The 18,581-nt window shown below is 33.1% G+C and overlaps 1 protein-coding gene across 1 annotated transcript; it reads left to right on the top strand.

Moving 5' to 3' along the window:
- The first annotated feature begins 5,193 nt into the window (after positions 1 to 5,193).
- Positions 5,194 to 17,339, top strand: OtopLa (proton channel otopetrin-like a). The gene is made up of 12 exons (XM_077435551.1): positions 5,194 to 5,499; positions 6,275 to 6,459; positions 6,643 to 6,824; positions 10,252 to 10,348; positions 10,431 to 10,591; positions 11,686 to 11,848; positions 11,923 to 12,099; positions 14,618 to 14,849; positions 14,926 to 15,210; positions 15,699 to 15,879; positions 15,954 to 16,121; positions 17,199 to 17,339. Exons 1-12 carry the CDS (start codon positions 5,294 to 5,296, stop codon positions 17,337 to 17,339), a joined length of 2,178 nt encoding a protein of 725 aa, XP_077291677.1. The 5' UTR covers positions 5,194 to 5,293.
- Positions 17,340 to 18,581: the final 1,242 nt, after the last annotated feature.

The raw sequence follows: 18,581 nt of genomic DNA, 5'->3' as shown, positions 1-18,581 counted from the left end.
TCGCTTTTAAATTAAATTGATTAATTTTGTTAATATGGAAAATCTTGAGTGCATTTGATTTTGATTTTTAAATGCTTTTTATTTTTAGTAAATTATGTTCACAATACATCTTATATCTATTTTAATAGCTACTGATCTACTGATCATTTTCTATTTTACAATTTTAAATTAATTTTGTTAGTAATCATAGTATTATATTATTATAATGTTAATATGTACAGCGTAATAGGAAAAAGAGCTCAAAAACCTATTTACAATCCTTATAAATGCTCATAATACATAATATTAATTAAAGACTCTCTAAAGTGGATGACCTCAAGCAGATTGTGTTTAGGTAATCTGTGTTTATACCTGAAGGGTATAGACATTTTGTTAATTGAGTGCATGGATTGTGCGTTGTACGTATGTGTGTAGTATTGTGTATTGAGGTATTGAGGTCTTGGCAACCTTGAGGAGTGGAAGGTCGGTGGAAGAGTGCAAGGGCTGATGCTGCAACGGCGGCCGATGAACCTGGCAGTGCAGCCGCACCGGTGGCACTCGTGCCGATCGAGGGGTCACACGGGGTCACTGGGTCGTTGTAGCCGGATGGCCAGCGCGCGCCGCCCCTGCCGGATAGCTCTATCGACCAATCGGGGATGCTGTGAGCTCCTTTGCGCGAGAAGCCAAAGGCGGCGCGTGAACGCAGACCTGAACAAACAACATTATATTAAAAATATAATCGACCTTATTCCTTTACACGAGCTGGAAGAGTGCTTATGTGTGGTGTAATGGTTTGACGATAAGGAAGTCTTGAATTTTGTAAAGCGAATGGGGCGAGGGTGATAAATTTGCGTGCTTTTATGTTATAGTATGTAGGTGGGGATTTAGATTTTGATATGCTGGTGTAGTTTATATTGGTTTTTGAGAAGTTTTTTGTAGGCGAATTGGGATGAGAATTTTTTTACGTATTTTAAAGGGCGTCATGTGCTGTTGAGGGGTGAATATGTTGATATTCAATAGATATGAAAGAAATCCATGTGTATAGAAGGCATACTTCGCCACACACACACTGACAGGCAATGTATCTTTTTTATAATTTTTTGTAATTCTCTTGAATGCTGCCATATTGGTCAGTTCGTTCATCACATTTATGTCTCTTCAGAGATTAAATAAGAAGATAATTAGCTCGAGCTGATTGATCTTTTCACTTCATTGATTTCAAAAATTAACTTTTTATCAAGTGCACAAATGTGTGCACCAGGCCACTTGTATGAATATGAGGAACGGCGTTCCGGTACTTTTTTTTGACATTTTTTATGATTCAAACGAATATTATATATATAATATAATTTTAATTTAATTTTTGACAAAAAAATTGTTCCGGCACCCTTTTTATTAAAAAAAAAGCCTTGAATATAATCCAAAAAGCGGTATAAACATGTGTTTTAGTAGAAAATGAATGTTCCGGGTATATACTGAAAGTTTTTTATTTGTTTCCATATGTGTTTGGAATAAATTGTTTGAAGCATAAAGCTTAAGAGGGCTGGACAGCAGCGCCTTGTCCATACAAACGTACTATACTTCTCCCTACCTCAATTATGGCACTAGAGAAATTATTTTTTAATATGCTATGGATATCCACCATTGGAGTGCATCTATCGTTTTATTTTTTTGATTAATTATTTTTTATAGGAGCTAGGAGCCGCCAAACATCTATAAAATCGCCTCTTTTTTACACCCACGAAAAGAGTCTAGCGTGGTAATTTAAAGGTCGATTTTTAAAAAAATACGCCGATAGATGCACAGAAAATATCTTTCTCATACCGATGATGAAATTTTTTTCAAAATTGATCCAGTTTTGGAGGAGAAAATAGTAGAATACGAAACCTCGATTTTGTCAATTTAAAATACGTTTTATCTGGTCGAAGCGCAACTGTCGCATTCACTCAATATATATATTGATATATATTGTCGCATTCACTTAATATATACATACACTCAATATATATATCGAAGAAAGGAACGGTAACAAAATTAAGGTTTCGGGTGTACAGCCCTCTTAAGATTTCAAAATATGACGATTTGTTGAAAAATTCATTCTTTGTACAAATGCACATCTTATGTACAAAAAACATATGTACAAATTTTGAATAGCTCAATTCTAAATATAGAATAGTCCCAAGTACAATTGTGCGAACCTTCAAGAGTTATTCTCCATAAATAAACAGCTATCCCGTTCAATCGATGACACAACTATCCTGAAATAGCGTATCTTTCACCAAAACTATACACAGTGAACTATTACGTTCTGGAATTACACGATTAAAATATTATTTGAATTTCAAAAGTAGACCAGTTTCATTAATATCTGATATTTAAAAAATTAAAATGAGATTATATTAAATGTTGAAATTTGTTTTGTTTATTTAGCCGTACCAACAAGTTATTTAACAATTGGATTGGTACCGGATGTATCTAATAATATTATTTTAAATATATATTTATCACCTATATATCGCAAACACGAGAACGGATTAACTAATTTTTGTGTAATTTTCATATTAGCCAGCAGCATAGCTCGGTCGTTAAGCTTCTGCTTAGCGTCAAGAAGGCGCCGGGTTCGATCCCTGGGCCCGGGCCTCGAATGAAAATGAATTTTTCACAGTATGCTATTGGTCAGACCTGGATTTGTGACACCAGGTTGATCGTTTCCGTATCAAAGTTTGCCAATTTTCTCTGATTTCATTGTTGAAACGGTTCCCGGAAAAAAAATTGGCTTAAAATCCTTCCTACCTACTATGTCACCATTATTTGAAGTTTGATTGATGTACAATAAAATTTATGTACAATTCATAGATGTCTCGTTAATTTGCGAGTTTTTCAGTGTCTCGTAATTCAACGACTTGTAATAAAAATGCTGCATTTGTATTTGTAATTGGCCAGGAAGGCGCATTGGGATTTACCTGTAAGGCCTTCCTGGTATATATGTAAAAAAAATAAAAAAAAATGGATTACCTCTAGGATCTAATTTAGGTCATTTCTTCGTATGCGCTAAATTGTTGCCTTCATAATCCTATCTATTAGAGTGAAACGATGACAGATTTCCACCGTTCTTTGGATTTTTAATTCGGAATAAAAGTGCGTAAATGCATCTGCCTTCCCTGCGAGGAGGGAAGGAAGAAGGGGAGAGGGGGGGGGGGGTGAGTAGGGCGCCGCCCCCATCCCGGTGCGCCGCCGCCCGGGACGCCGACTGACGCCCACAACGACGCGCGCTCCTTTGTATCACAAACGGATACCCTCGTGCTACGCGGCTACGCGCTATCTTCACCTCCACCTTCACCTCGTCTCCATCCAAGGATCACAGCCTCCTCATCCCGGGTATTGCAGAGATCGCGCCCAAACACCGGCGGGAAATCCGGCGTCGCGACCGGCGTCCATTTTCCGCGCGCCGGAAAAACCGGCGTCCCCAAAACCGGCCACCGAAAACGCCCATCCCCATCACATTCTCACATCTCAACTCACGACCGATTCCACTCACAGTTCACTGCAAATAATAATTCTTTTGTGCATTTGAATTTTTACTACTTCCGGTACAATTCAGGATGCATCGCTTTTGATTTATGTGATTTTTTTTGGGCGAAAAATACTATGTAACTCTTTTTTTTATACTTTTTATCAATACTTTCATACAACAACAAACAATATTTATACAAATTTAATTAAATTTTGATCTTAATAGAAATATATATTGTAATTAAATACATTTGTAATTAAAAATATAAATACAAGAGTCACATAACATCAAGATTGATCAGCATTTTCTATGCACACTGCTTGTATTGAAGCCATTATACAAGTGTCTGCTCTTTTCATGCATATAGAAGACTTCATAATAGTGCGCCTTATGTACTTGCGGTGACCGTATTTTTTGTGGGACACGTCTGGAGTGAGTTTGTGTGAATAAGAAAGTACATTGCACTCATCTTTGCCACCAAATCCTTTCCCGACCCATTTTCTCATACAATAATTCTGTTTTTACGAATTTTAATCAATTTACAGTTTACAATAATGTACTTTTCATGATGACGATAATACGATCAGCATCTATTTTAAACTATTGAATGTTTCTAATTTAAGAACTGGCAAGTGTTCCAGTTAGTTTATGCGTTCTATAATTAAACGACAAAAGTGCAACTTGAAATAAAGGGCGTGTTTGAAATGATTCCATTCTAAAAACGAATCTTTCTGTACATCCATCCATTTTTATTATATGTACATGCATATATATGTATGTAACTTGCTTATATATTATACTAGTGGTTTTACCCGGCTTCGCTCGGTATTTGTAATATAAACCGCTTAAACACGACTAATGTAATAGTAAACTTTCATTTGTATTTTATTAAAAAAATTCAACGATATCGATATCGTCGTCATAGAAACTTTGATTTGATTTCGATGCTCCCACCCAAACCTTACATAGTTACAAAGTCTCTTTAGAAATTATATACATATTAGATGTACATATACATATGTAGTATTATACGGACTAGGCAATTTTTTTCAATAACTTTTGAATCTTTCAATCAAAACTAAATTGAAAAATATTTTCAACCCTTAAAATTTGTTAGACTTCTTTTTTTCAGTATTTTTGTCATACATTTTGACCAAATTCTGTAATAAATGCATATTATTATTTCAATTTTGTTGTAATTTACTACACAGTCAATTCCTCTATGACGTAGTAGATTGGTTTTACACGAAAATAGAAAAAAGTAAGGAAGATTGCTGTACAAGTTTTAACAATGTCTCTTTTTACAAGCCTCTTCTTACTTACACTTACGTTTTGTTGTCAGAAGTTATCTGGATTTAATTAGTTCTGGTATTTGTACAATTATAAATGAGAATACATATGTATATGTATGTAAAAAGCACACAGCAGAAATGGATCTAAATATATGTGTACCTATAATATCCTATTACCTTTGTTCTGGGGAAAAATATGGATGTAAATATGTTCCTACTTTTCCAAAGATATACTTTTCCAAAAGCAACAGCTAATCTTTTCCAAAGATTAGCTGTTGATTGAACGATTCAAATATTCAACATTGAAACAAATCGCTCCGTTGCTAATGGCTTTGTTGTTTATGAGGTATATTTCCTAGAAAGGTTCAATTGAATCTGTTTTAAGTTTATTTTTGATGGTTCTTTTAGATAAGTGTTCTGCAAAAAACTTTTCTTGAACAAACTTGTGTGTATAATAATGTGCAAAGTCGGGTAAACTGCGACGCGTTGTTCAAACCCGTACCGAGCGATGGGTAAAGACAAGCATCAGGAAGTTGTCCCGCCGGAAGTCAAGGTATCGACGGTCGACGTTGAATCTATTGACAACATGGCGACGCTTCCGGTCTCGCAGCAGCATCGTCAGCAACAGGGTAGCGATATTGCCATTGCCGAAAAGAACAACTCGGCCAACAAGGAGATGGAGCTCAAAAGTGTTCAGCCGAAGCCGGCTAAGAGGTACTAATTGAAATGAAACTTTCAATTTAAATACTTGCGGCTGGTGGGATAGCTTTACTATTTCTAATATTGAATATACACCATAGTCTCACTGTTGGAATTTTTTCTCCATTTGAGAAAGTTCAGGGTTTTATTTCATTCCTACCAGATACACAAATCCTTTGAACATATTCATATATGTTTCTTTTACTGTACATATACCTATATAACACGGTTGTGCTTATTAAGTATATTGCTGCCACTTGATTAATGTATTGTATATATATTATGTAGAAACTGCAATGATTGTAATAAAAAAAATGAAATACGGATCGTGTTGGAGTTTGTAGAAATTGAGTAGGAAGTAATTAGTAAATATTTAAGATTAAATTTGATGATTCATTGAATTATTTTTTAACTATTGCGAAGCTAAGCACTGATTGTACTTGAGGATCTGAAAGGTCTGATTTGTATAATCAAAGCTAATACAAGATGTGATGATGATATTGAAAAGCTTACATATAAATATTACCTACCTCTTATTTGAATCAAACTTTCTTTTGCGTTTCTCAATGTATATGTATCGATACTTATATCCCCTCACTCTCATTTCTTCTTTGTTTTTGTTATGAATTTGTAAAGTTTAGATGTTTGCGTTCAGATCAATTGTGAACGAGAGCATGACAGACAGCGGCAATTCCTTGTGTAGTTTGACGGAACACTCACACTGTTCTTTGCATTTCATACGTTTTTTACACACGTCGCAATGTTTTTTTTTCTTCAATTCAATTTTCAGAACTTCCCTGTTCATCATCATGAGTTTCATCTACGCCAAGCTTTTAGTTGTCATCTGCATTGCTTATGTCATCAGCGATGTCATAACGCACAACCTGCCATTGTATTATTATGAAGGATTTTTCTCCTACCTGTACGGCATGAGCATATTGTTTTTGCTGTACGTCTTCTGTTTCCTGCTCCAAGGTCAGTACGATTTGTGAAAATATTCTTAAAACGCAAATTCTACTAATTGTACTTTTGTAAACTGCATAATTTCCTGAAATGTTGTCAAAATATCATTTAAAATGTTTTTATAACGAAAAATTATTCATATTTCATGTAGGTATGTTATTTAAATACAAATTACATATATTTTTCTTATGACAGAAAGCACATGCTGCAGCGGCGGTGGAAGTCCACCAAAACCGAAGCCGCCACCCCCAGAAAAAAAACCAAAGAAAGAGAAAGAAAAGGAGAAGGAGAAGGAAAAAGAAAAGAAGGGAAAAGATAAAGAAAAAGAAACGAAAGAATCGAAAAAGGAAGCAAAGAATAAAGATAAGGATAAGGATGCCAGTAAGGAAAAGCCAACAAAGGAATCTAAGAAACAGAGCCAATTCCAGGTACAATAATCATTCTATGTATGTAATATTAACTGTTGCTAGTTAAGTAGGTAGATCTTTTTCACTGATGGAAAGAATTTCACTTAAAGGTATCAATTCAAACATCAAATGCAAGTCGATGATTTTTTCCCTCGTTGTGAATGAATGAATGAATGTTTAAATTTTGACTAGCATATCGCATCGCAATGTTTTTACAAAGCACTATTTTGTATTTTTCTTAATGGCACACATATTTTTTTGCTATTTTATATGAAATATGTCAGTGTTGTTGTTTTTTTTTGTATTACGTTTTACTAAAATACTACATATCTATCTGTCAATCGTTCATTTTGTTGTTTTAAATAAGGTTTTGGCTATTTGCAGATACTATATCTGCAAATTATTGGCTATTTGCAGGTACTATATCTGCGAATTATTGGCTATTTGCAGGTACTACATCTGCGACAAGCGCAAAGCCTTATGCGCATGCGCGTGAACTGTCACTGTCAGCGTGTTTACTGTTAAAATTTTGTTTTAAACCTCTTCAAATTTTGTTCGAACTCGTAAAGTGACGTAGACATAGAAGTAGAATGCATAGAATGGTCATTTTTAACAAAAGTACCGTCTAAAAGCGAGCCATCGAAGAGAGAGACGGAAAGTCAGAAGAGAGACAAAAGAGAGATGAAGTTTAGCAAACAATGAACAAACTCTGCCGCGCAGAGTTTTTGTAGCAACATTTTTGGAGGCTGAGAGCGATTCTATGCATTCTACTTCTATGGACGTAGAGTAAAAAATATAATCCAAATTAGTTAATATTATTAATTGTTAGAAAATTATTATCATGTACCACGTATAATACCTACATACAAGTACAATCCGCGAACTAGCTAAATTATATAAATCTATTATAATAACGTGCGAAATTCATTTACCTCATGTGTAATGAACGATTGGTTAAACAAGTCTAGCATACATTAAATGTAAGAAATTATAATCGGATTATAAGTTCACGCGCATGCGCAGAAGGCTTTGCGCCTGTCGCAGATATAGTACCTGCAAATAGCCACAACCTTTTAATAATAATAAACTTAACGATTGATTCGAACCACCCATGTCACATAATCAGGCATAGCATTATTATTGTCATTAAAATTTAACTTATCTTTTCGTCTGTCGCTTTACATTATTGATTTAGTTTGCAATTCGTGTTAGATACACACGGCAGCTTTCACAATAGGCAATTATTATGTTTAGTGTTTTATTTATTTAATTTTTGTTGTTTTTCAAATTGATTTATTATATATATATATATATATATATATTAGTTTTATGTTGCAATGCATGCCATTTTGGTTATTTTCCCCGATGTTTTATAATTTTGGGCAGGAGGTGTATCCCCGTAAGATGCGTGACATTGTCCGTGAACAGCAACTGCGAAGTGCGCCAATAAGCGCACCCGAACAGGTGAGGACGCTTATCAACATCTGGAATGTGACGATTGCTTTTATGCCTTTGTTATTTTATTGTTTCGTTTTCGTTCGTAAACCGTTCTGTGCAAATACAATTTCATTTACTTGTCCCATCTCATAAACGGACATCGTATACATACTTGATTTGCACAAGTAAGTGAAATGGTGTGTGCCAATCGAAGCTTTTGCATCTGTGTGCTTCTTCGTTTAAGTATTTGTATATACATTGTATTACTGGTGTGTGCTTGAAAGCATATTTTGAATATTTGTGTACATACAGTTCGGGTACATTCTTATATGTTTTCAAGCTATCTACTATTGTAAATCTGCTACTTTTGTATATTACTTTGTGTATGTTGTATGATTATTTTGCACATGTATAGTGTGACCGTTGTATTCAAAGCACTGTGTTTATAAAGCAAGTATTTTATAGTCCAGCACTGTTCAATATTAGTGAACGATGGAAATAAATATTTCAGTTTGCAAAATTTGTCTAACTTGTTTATGCTGTGATGTTTTATAATATAATAACTATTAACAATTATATAATTGAATAAATAAAAGTATAGTGAAATTATCAATGATACCTACATGTAATTTACTGTTAGTTTAATCATTGATTTGAAGCATGATTGTTCTTAAAAAGATATTTCTATAAATGTCATTATCAATTTCTTTTTTTTAATTATCTAAATGAATTTTATATAAACTGATTTTTGTTCAATATCTTAATATTTAGTTCGACTCTATTACTCTTCTTCTTCTGGTACAGTTTTAAGCTTTTCGCTTTTATATTAGTACATATGTACAAATGTTGGTGGGCTCTCATTCTATTGAAAAAAAATGGGTTTTTGTGGTATTCAAAAGTTTCATAGTCCATTTTTTATAGAGTTGTATAATATGCATAAATAATAAAGTACATAAATGGACTATGAGTCTTACACCGAGAGATACTTATAGGAAAAGTTTTTGACAAAGTGAGAACCACTATAATATGCATTTGTAATTGGCTGTCAATTAGTTGTTTTATATTTTTAAGTTGTGGCAATTTGCAGGTACTATATCTGTGAATTATTGGCTATTTGCAGGTACTATACTGCGAATTATTGGCTATTTGCAGGTACTATACTGCGAATTATTGGCTATTTGCAGGTACTATATCTGCGAATGGCGCAAAGCCTTCTGCGCATGCGCGTGAACTTATAATCCGATTATGATTTCTTACATTTAATGTATGTTAGACTTAATCAATCGTTCATTATATACGAGGCAAATAAATTTCGCACGTTATTATAATAGATTTATATCATTTAGCTAGTTCGCGGCTTGTACTTGTATGTAGGTATTATACGTTGTATATGATAATAATTTTCTAACAATTAATAATATTAACTAATTTGGATTATATTTTTTACTCTACGTCACTTAACGATTTCGAACTAAATTTTTAGAGGTTTAAAACAAAATTTTAACAGTAAACGCGCTGACAGTGACAGTTCACGCGCATGCGCAGAAGGCTTTGCGCCTGTCGCAGATATAGTACCTGCAAATAGCCAATTATTTGCTGATATAGTACCTGCAAATAGCCACAACCTTTATTTTATTATTAAATTATTTGAAAAATTCAAAAAGTGAACACCAAATATCTTCTACCAAAAGTCTTGCAAAATGAGAAATAGATAGGTTTGTTATTTATAGATCGGTTTGTTTATTAACATATCTAGTAAAAAACACATTGGTCGCCAATTTAGTAGATCATGTATATTTTAGTCATATATAATATATATTATGGAATGATTGCACCTATTATACATAAAATGAATTAAAAAATATATACATAAAAAAAATGATTTTTTTAAATTTAACAAGAAAAAATCAGCATAATATTAATTTGAATTTGTATTGTTTATTTGTAGGATATTGTCGAGGTGGAATCTGGTGTACCGCAGCGTGGAATTCGCAAACGAAAGACTACACAGAACGATCATAGCCATGGAAGTTTCTTCCTTCGTATTGGAGCTATCGGTTCGACACATATATATGTACTTATGTCTTTTTAAAATCATATATAATTGTTCGAAATTTAACTACTTCGTGTCTTTTATAGCTTTCGGTCTTGGCACTATGATTTATAATGGACTCGAGTTTGGCGCTTTCTTTGAAATTCCGTTCACATCACCGTGTTACCAAATTCTTCGCGGCGTGAATCCAGTGCTTCAGATGATATTTACATTCATGCAAATGTACTTCATCTTCATGAACTCTCGGGTAAATTACTATTTCTTATATTTATCACATGTTTTACGCCGATTTAATTGTAATTGTTACTTCCATCTGTGTAATCAGTTTTAAGAAACATGAATGAATATATAAAATTGTTGTATATAGAAATATTTCTCTTCTTACAAGTTTATGTGTGATTTTGTTCTGATGAAGATACATTTAAAATTTTGTAAAATATACTAGTAAGAAACATTAACAGATTTGACTATGTTTTTATAGAAAGTTGTTGCATTTTGCTGATTTAAAAGTTAGATTTAGATTGCTATGTCATTAGTAGAGATCTAAATCTATTTTAATAAGTTTAAATTAAAACTGACAATTAATAAGATTATTTACATTTATTTTAAAAATTATGACTTCATGTTATTGGGGTTTTAGTATTATTTTTGTATTTAAAACTTAACGGATTACAAAATATCATTTGGGGTACAAAATTTGCTAAATTTACAAAAATCATGAATTATTCGGTATTATTTTAAACTGCAGAGATATATCTATATATCAGTAATGCTTTTCCTGATTACTTCATGTATTTTGACCTTGATAATTGAATTTTTGATTATATATGTATAAATTTGCGAATATATTTCTAAACATATAACAACAATAAAGTTGTAATTTTTTAAATTCAATTTTCGAGCAGACTTCAAGAATAGCGTTACTGAAGACAGAGGTAGGCCATGATAAATATTTGGACTCCTATTCGTCCTAATTTTCGTCATGAATCGTGCCATCGTTCTGATTATTTTCCTTCACTTTCAATCACGCAAACTTCTACCATTCTTTATAATTCAATCATTAGGGCCCGAAAACACAAACAAAAGCACATTCATTTTATTCGACTTATGGAATGCTTTTTCACTAGTAAAATTAATCGACATTCATTTGCATGATGAACGTTCATGCAATGCATCTCAAATTAAACATTCATCATTAAAAAGTTGATGTTGTGATCGTAATACGTGTACAGTGATATTTTCAGTACTAATTTTGTCTTAAATACGACACTAAAGATATCACTGTAACTGCAAAGCTAAACGTTTGTAAACGTGATATAATGTTTTTTATGTCATAAACAGCTCAACATCCACCGTTTCAAAGTGATCGCTCGCTTTGGTCTGATGCACGTGGTAGCCACTAATATTTGTGTATGGATTCGCACTTTGGTTCTGGAATCGTTGAAGGAAATCACAGCGTACCATACTAAGCGTGGAGACCACCCGGAAGACGGCATCATACTAGGTACAAATTTCAAATTATACTTTTATCTAATTGTTATTTTAATTTCTTCAACTTAATTGCATTATAAATCGTAGAGAGTATCCGTCTGCATACTTTGCGCAACTCCGGAACTGTAATGGGTCAAGAAATTGGCGGCACGAGGTCTGTACCGACGACCTCTCCGAGCTCGCTCATCACAACAACCATGAGGAATTTCCATCTGAAGGATGTGTTCCGTTTCACCACACCTAGCACAACTACTGAATTCCCAAGTAATTTGTTCACTATTTGTTTTCCATCTTTTTGTACAACACTAAAAACTAATTTGTAATATTTTTCGCTATACTTATATTTTCTATTAATGTTTCAAAAGCTTAAGCTATTTTTCACATTAACAATATTAATGTTAGTTTAACCGTTTGCCTGCGGCCGTCTTCTATGGAAGCTTTGGGCGAAAAGTCTGTAGCGCGGTTGTCTTCCATAGCATTTCTGAACTTTGCACGGGATTTTGAGGCTTATATGCGCCTATTTCAACTGTTTTAAGGTTCAAAATTGGTTGAATATATTACTGAGTTGAATGCCATCTATTCAATTTGCTTAAAATGAATATATATACCAGTCAAAAATTAGTTTTTTGTGGAACCATACTGAAACCTAGTTTATGTGACGTCACGTCTTCATAAAATTATGAAGAATGATTATTTGACAATTAATCCAAAACTACGAGATATATTATGTATTTTATTGTTTAAAATAATACTTTATGTGTTAATTAACATATCTGGTTACTTGAGTAAATATTAAAATCTGTATTTAAGGTCGAAAACTCGATTGCCAAATTCGGGAAAAAGGTGCCGCGTACAGGGCTTGTTCGCTATATTTATTGCCGCGGGCAAAGGGTTAAGGCAATTGGCTTCATAACCGATATCTGGCGGTTATCTATGTATATATTGGGCTGATAAATAAAGCCCTATTGACATTTCAAATACCAGTCCCTAAGGGTACCTTTATTACAGGCTCATACACATTTCTATCATCCATACACTCACCGCAAAATCGCCAGATACCGATTAGATGCTAGCTAAATGCTGTAAACTCGCTCTAATACTGTCCATTACTATAATATATTCTTGACTCAAAAGTTTTAAATGGGTTTACTGTCGAATTGACTGATATTTAAAAACGCTTTGTTGTTTGAAGGATTGGTTGTGAAATATAAATCTATAAATCAAGGTACAGTAATTGGTCGGTCTGTAATGGTTGAACAGGTGGATTTCAACGATGAAATTTATTATTAATGGGAGCCTTCTTCATGCACAAATTGATACTTATTTCAACATTAAAATCTAAATGTTCAACTACTACAAACTAGCTCATTACTGTGGTCTACCATATTTTGATTGTATTTATTTACTTTTGGTCGTTTAGAAAGTTTAATAGATAATTCTCAGAACATTACCTTTACCCAATGCCTCGCTTGCTTTCCTCCGTATAATTTATGGTTCTAAATATGGTATATATGTACTTGTAGCTCACCTCAGAAGTACTATATATGTATATATCGCAACTTATCTGAAGTTTGTGAAGTTATACATATCTCTACAAAACTATCAGTCCATTCTCTATAATGAGGTGTTTCAAGTGAAATTACGAATGTTCTATAATCACCTTGAATAAAAAATTGGCTTAAACTACCTTTCTCTACAATGATCTAAAGATGACTTAAAACTTGGTACATGGTAACCAGTAGATATTGTTATTTAGAATCTTGTTAACAGATATAGAGGATTTAAAAGGCTCAGACAACCTTCTTATAATCCCTCAGACAGGAAAGTGGTCTCAAATTCGTCAGTCTGCTATTTGCTACTGTTCTGTTTAAAATCTCACTAATCTCATCTGCGCCTAAATTTATTTCTTGCATTAATTCTTACAGCCACGACCAGCACCCTTTATCCACCACACAACTTCGTAAAAACTTCGACATCTACACTGATTAAAAAAATCAAAAGTACAATTACCACCACTCCCCATTCATGGTTTAATCCGCAGACCGATGCTATCGATGAATGGGCGAATGATGATCCCATCACCACCCCACCATCCACACCCACCACGACCACTACCACATCCCTATTGACTACCATAGCCACTCAGGCTTCCACAGCCATAACGTCAACGTCCCAATGGATCTATAAATCTTTCGTTTCCAACTCTCCACTGACTACTAACTCGGGAATCAATACTAACAACGACGATAACAATATTTGGAATAGCCCTAATAAAAATTTGGGTATTGATCGCGTACCTGGACCGTTCTCAGGTTAGTTATATTATGTATTTCCTTTGTACAAGTAGGAAACGATTAGACGATTGGTCAACTTGGAGTTTTACATTTCAATTGTAAAGTAAATAATCATTAGCTAAATAAAATCCAACATGTCTATATGTACATAAGTTGTTTTTGAAGATTATATCTCTCAGATACGATTAACCAGACATCAAACAAATCTCAATACAATACGTCATCATAGTTTTAATGGAAATTTGGAATAGTTTGGCTCTAACAGGATGACATTTTTTTCAAAAAATGATTGTATGACATAATAACTACAATGTACAACTAGTGAATTTTTTTTCAATTAAAGTGTTGATTTTTAAGATACTACTAATCTTCTAATTGTTTCTGCCTCACTTTGTTTTATACATTTTAAAACTAACTTGCTCAACTAACAAAACCTACATATAATATTAAACAAACATTCTTATTACAAAGAACTTTTTTTTCTTTAGGTGATTTTACACCGAACCTGACAGATGTCGAATCCTTGGATAATCTCTTCCCGTCTGCTTTAATATCTGGAAATAATACCCACGGCGTTCCTCAAAGTTGTGGCCGAGTCAATATAATGGGAACCATCGTTCAAGATTCTGCTCCATACTTGTATCCATTCATCATTGAATATTCTCTCATCGGCGCTGCTGTTATTTACATTATGTGGAAACACATTGGACGCCATTCACGGTATAATTCTATTATAAGTAAAATAAATAGTGAAAAATACAGAATTAATTTAGTTTTTTTTTTTTGTTTGTTTTAGATACATGACTGAAGAAGATCTGGAGCATCGTTTGGAAGTTATGTTGTCCCGACGGGCTGTAGCTATGGCTCACGCCCAACAAACGGGAAGAGTTGACTGTGTTGGTGCATCTAAAGGGCTGTTCTTCGGTCTCTTGCTGCTGGTTGGATCTTTGATATGCTTGATACTGTTCTTCGTGCTGGTGCGTCATCCGGAGCTCGGACTGTTGGCAATCTATTTGGCAGACGTATCTCACTGCGTTCTGATGGTTCTGTCCATATTGGCAATCATAATCGGATTTATTCGGTAGGTTTTCTTATACATAGTTTAGTATTTGCTCAAATCCTTTTACATCCATATATAATTCCAATCCGATAGAGGCTGTAGATTTTTTAAATGCCATAATATAATTTATAGTTTTTTTTTTTGTAATACATATATTATGATTTTTACATTCTTATTATCATCTGAAGTTATTTAAATTTTTTTTATAATATGCAATAACAAAACATCACTCCATATTCGTTTTTTGATTTGTTTTTGTGAATTTATTATTTAACGTGTTTGTTTTATTTTTTTTCTTTTCATTTCGTAACCCTTATTTCCATTGCTCCTTTCACATACATCCCTTGATTTTTGTGTATTTTTATAAACGTTTCCTGCGATGTTTTAACACAATAATAACTGTTTTGTATGTTACGAATACTTCAATGATGCTTTTAATTATAAATAAACATCAGAGCTTCGGCTATGTCTTGGACCTATAGATATCCTGTCCTTTCCCAACCTTCCAGGGTACAACAGTTGAAATTCCGTTCAGAGGACCAGTCTGACTTGAACGACATTCTCTTGAGGGTATCTGCTTTCGGTCTGTTCGTCTACGCCGTCTTCAGCGTCATTGCTGGAAGCCTGGGAGCCTTTACCTATGAACCGAATCTACTTGTAATGATCACCGGAGTATTGAGCGTTGTCCAGGTAAATATTAACAAAACAAAAAGCCAAATAAATATGATTAATAATGAACACTAATCAATTTTGCCATATTTCAGGTCGTCTTGCAATTGCTATTCATCGCCGATGTATCCCGACGCCGAGTCCATTTGCCAGAACAAGACCGCAGCAAACCAGCTCGTCAAATCGTTACGTTCCTGCTAATTTGCAATGTCACAATGTGGTTGATCTATACTTTTGAGACACAAAAAGTCGTCGCTAATCCGGTTAGTATTGAACTTAATTTTACAATATTTCAAAAAACTTGAGTGCCTTTCTGCAATACATTGAGGTCTACTTTTTGGACTAATCTGTATATATTCTATACATGAATACATCCCGGACGATTTTTAGTCAATATCATAGATATAGAATACATAGATACGCCCTGACGCTCTAAGCCGATCACCCTTTTGGTGCATGCACACCCAAAGGAAAGGACAGTGCATGCACACTCTCTCTCAGTAGCTAGTTAGCTTCTAAGTTGGAAGGTCAATTGACGTTTTTCGAAAATGCCAACTTATTCAGTGAAATTGTGTTACAATTACTCAAGAAAACATAAAAAGGCGGTTGGCATCACATATCAGAAGTAATAATTAATATATAATGTCTTCAATTATAGTAGTATTTTAACATATAATGAAATATCGGCGCGATGTATGTAGTGTTGTATGCAGTGATTGAGCAGCGGTCGACAACCTCTGCCACAGATGTCTCTAAATGCGCACGTATATCTTGTTGGCACTGAAGGAAATTCAGAAATCGACATTAAGTTTAAAACTATAAACAATGAACTAAAAATTTAAGTGTCAGCTTTAAAATTGATCCTTGTGGAAGTTACTAATGTTTAAATATTGTAATAGTTAATGATGGTTTTATTATAGTAACATACATTTGTAGTTTAATATAGTGTGTATAGCTAAATATTTTTTTCTTAATATGGCTTTATTAGTTTGGTTTACTGTCACGCGGAGTGTCCAATAAAATAAAGTTATAAATAAAATAAAACTTCAGTGCATGTACATATGTACATAAACTGGTTGCTGACCACTGCGTTTTTTGCGTTCCTTCCTTTTTTTCACCACTTCCTCTCTAGTTAAACCCCCCGCACCCCTCAGTTGGTGGCGACAACATCTCCGACCAAAAGTGTCTGTAATGGCTTATCTAGGTTATTCTATATCTATGGTCAATATATTATATTTGAATCCAGTAAGTTCTTTTACTTTCCTGGTGCAGTGAATTTCCAGGATTAGATTTTCAGAAAAACTCTGGAAGTATTGTAAGTTTTTAATGTTTTTAAACAGGTACAATTGGACTTCTACGGTTTCTTGGCTTGGGCTATCGTTCAACGTGTCACACTTCCGATGTGCATCTTCCACCGGTTCCACTCGGCCGTCACACTGGCTGAAATATGGAAGACCAGCTACAAAGCCCGTCTAGAGTGAACGGATCCTCGTTGAAGCCGTTCGATATTTTCAAACTGATTCAGCTCATTATTGACACAAAACGACGGTCAAACAAGAAATTTTGTTATTTCTCATTTTTGACAGTATACACCCGATTCGTGATTGTGATTTGGTATCGTCAATTGTTCAAAGTCTTGCGTTTCAGTAGTTTTATTTCAGTACACATTATACGGCGATTACCGAATGATATTCATTTTTCAATATATATATATACATACATATATATAATATATAAAAATCGTACGTAAAAAGCCAAATTTTTCGTAGAGTATTATTATATAGTTGAATAGTAATACTTTTCCTTACTTTTGTTGATAATACATCAAAATTCAACAAAAAATATTTACCATTATAGTAATATATAAATGGAAACGTTATCTATATCGTGTTCATTGTGTATTTAAAAAGAGTCATGCACAAATCTAATGGTATACTACATATAATACATACATATATACAAACATACACATTATACACGAAATATTAATGAATATATACTTACATATTATGCTAATATGAAGCAACTATACACACGCATACACATACATACACACATACATAAAAAATACACATGATAGTTATTGAATAATAGTAATTTAACGAGTGTTTCTTTTTATTAAAGAAATTAATGTGTGATGTGTAGTAATTGAATGTAATCACAAAATTTAAATAAAATGTCCAAGTTAGATGACAAAAACATTATATAATACATATACATTTATATACTATATACGGTTATTCAAAAACTTAAATGTGCGTAGAGTTTAAGACGGTAATTATTATCAAGTCAAAAAATCGCTTTTCGAGATAAAAGTATGCGTATGTTTAATTTGTATTTGTATAATTACTTTTTCTTTTTATTTTTGTAAATTAAAATCATCAGAAATATGCGTATGCATATATATAAATATATATATATACATTTGAAATTTTTTTTAAAGTTTTAATGTATGTATCATATAAATAACGTTGTTGTAAATTTTTCTATATTATATTAATATTTATAACAAGTACCAGGCATGTGTAAAATTTTTCTTACTTATATACTTTTATATATATTATATTACATATATAATACATATACGTAGAACCATCAATTTTTTAAAATTTTGTAAATTTTAAGACTCGTATTCGACGAAATGAATAGAAATTAGATATTGCGTTATCTCTTTTATAAGTAATGCTCACTGTTGAAAAATACTGATTTATTAAAAATTAACC

The sequence above is a fragment of the Arctopsyche grandis genome, chromosome 8, assembly GCF_051622035.1.
Source record: "Arctopsyche grandis isolate Sample6627 chromosome 8, ASM5162203v2, whole genome shotgun sequence".
NCBI lineage: Eukaryota > Metazoa > Arthropoda > Insecta > Trichoptera > Hydropsychidae > Arctopsyche > Arctopsyche grandis.
This window is presented reverse-complemented; position numbering and strand designations above follow the sequence as displayed.

What these genes read in the sequence shown, in the direction of transcription:
- OtopLa (XM_077435551.1), top strand. Translation starts at nt 5,294, where the DNA reads ATGGGTAAAGACAAGCATCAGGAAGTTGTCCCGCCGGAAGTCAAGGTA. An exon ending in CTTCTGTTTCCTGCTCCAAG is followed by an intron (nt 6,460 to 6,642) that starts GTCAGTACGATT and finishes TTCTTATGACAG; the next exon opens with AAAGCACATGCTGCAGCGGC. An exon ending in AAAAAGTCGTCGCTAATCCG is followed by an intron (nt 16,122 to 17,198) that starts GTTAGTATTGAA and finishes GTTTTTAAACAG; the next exon opens with GTACAATTGGACTTCTACGG.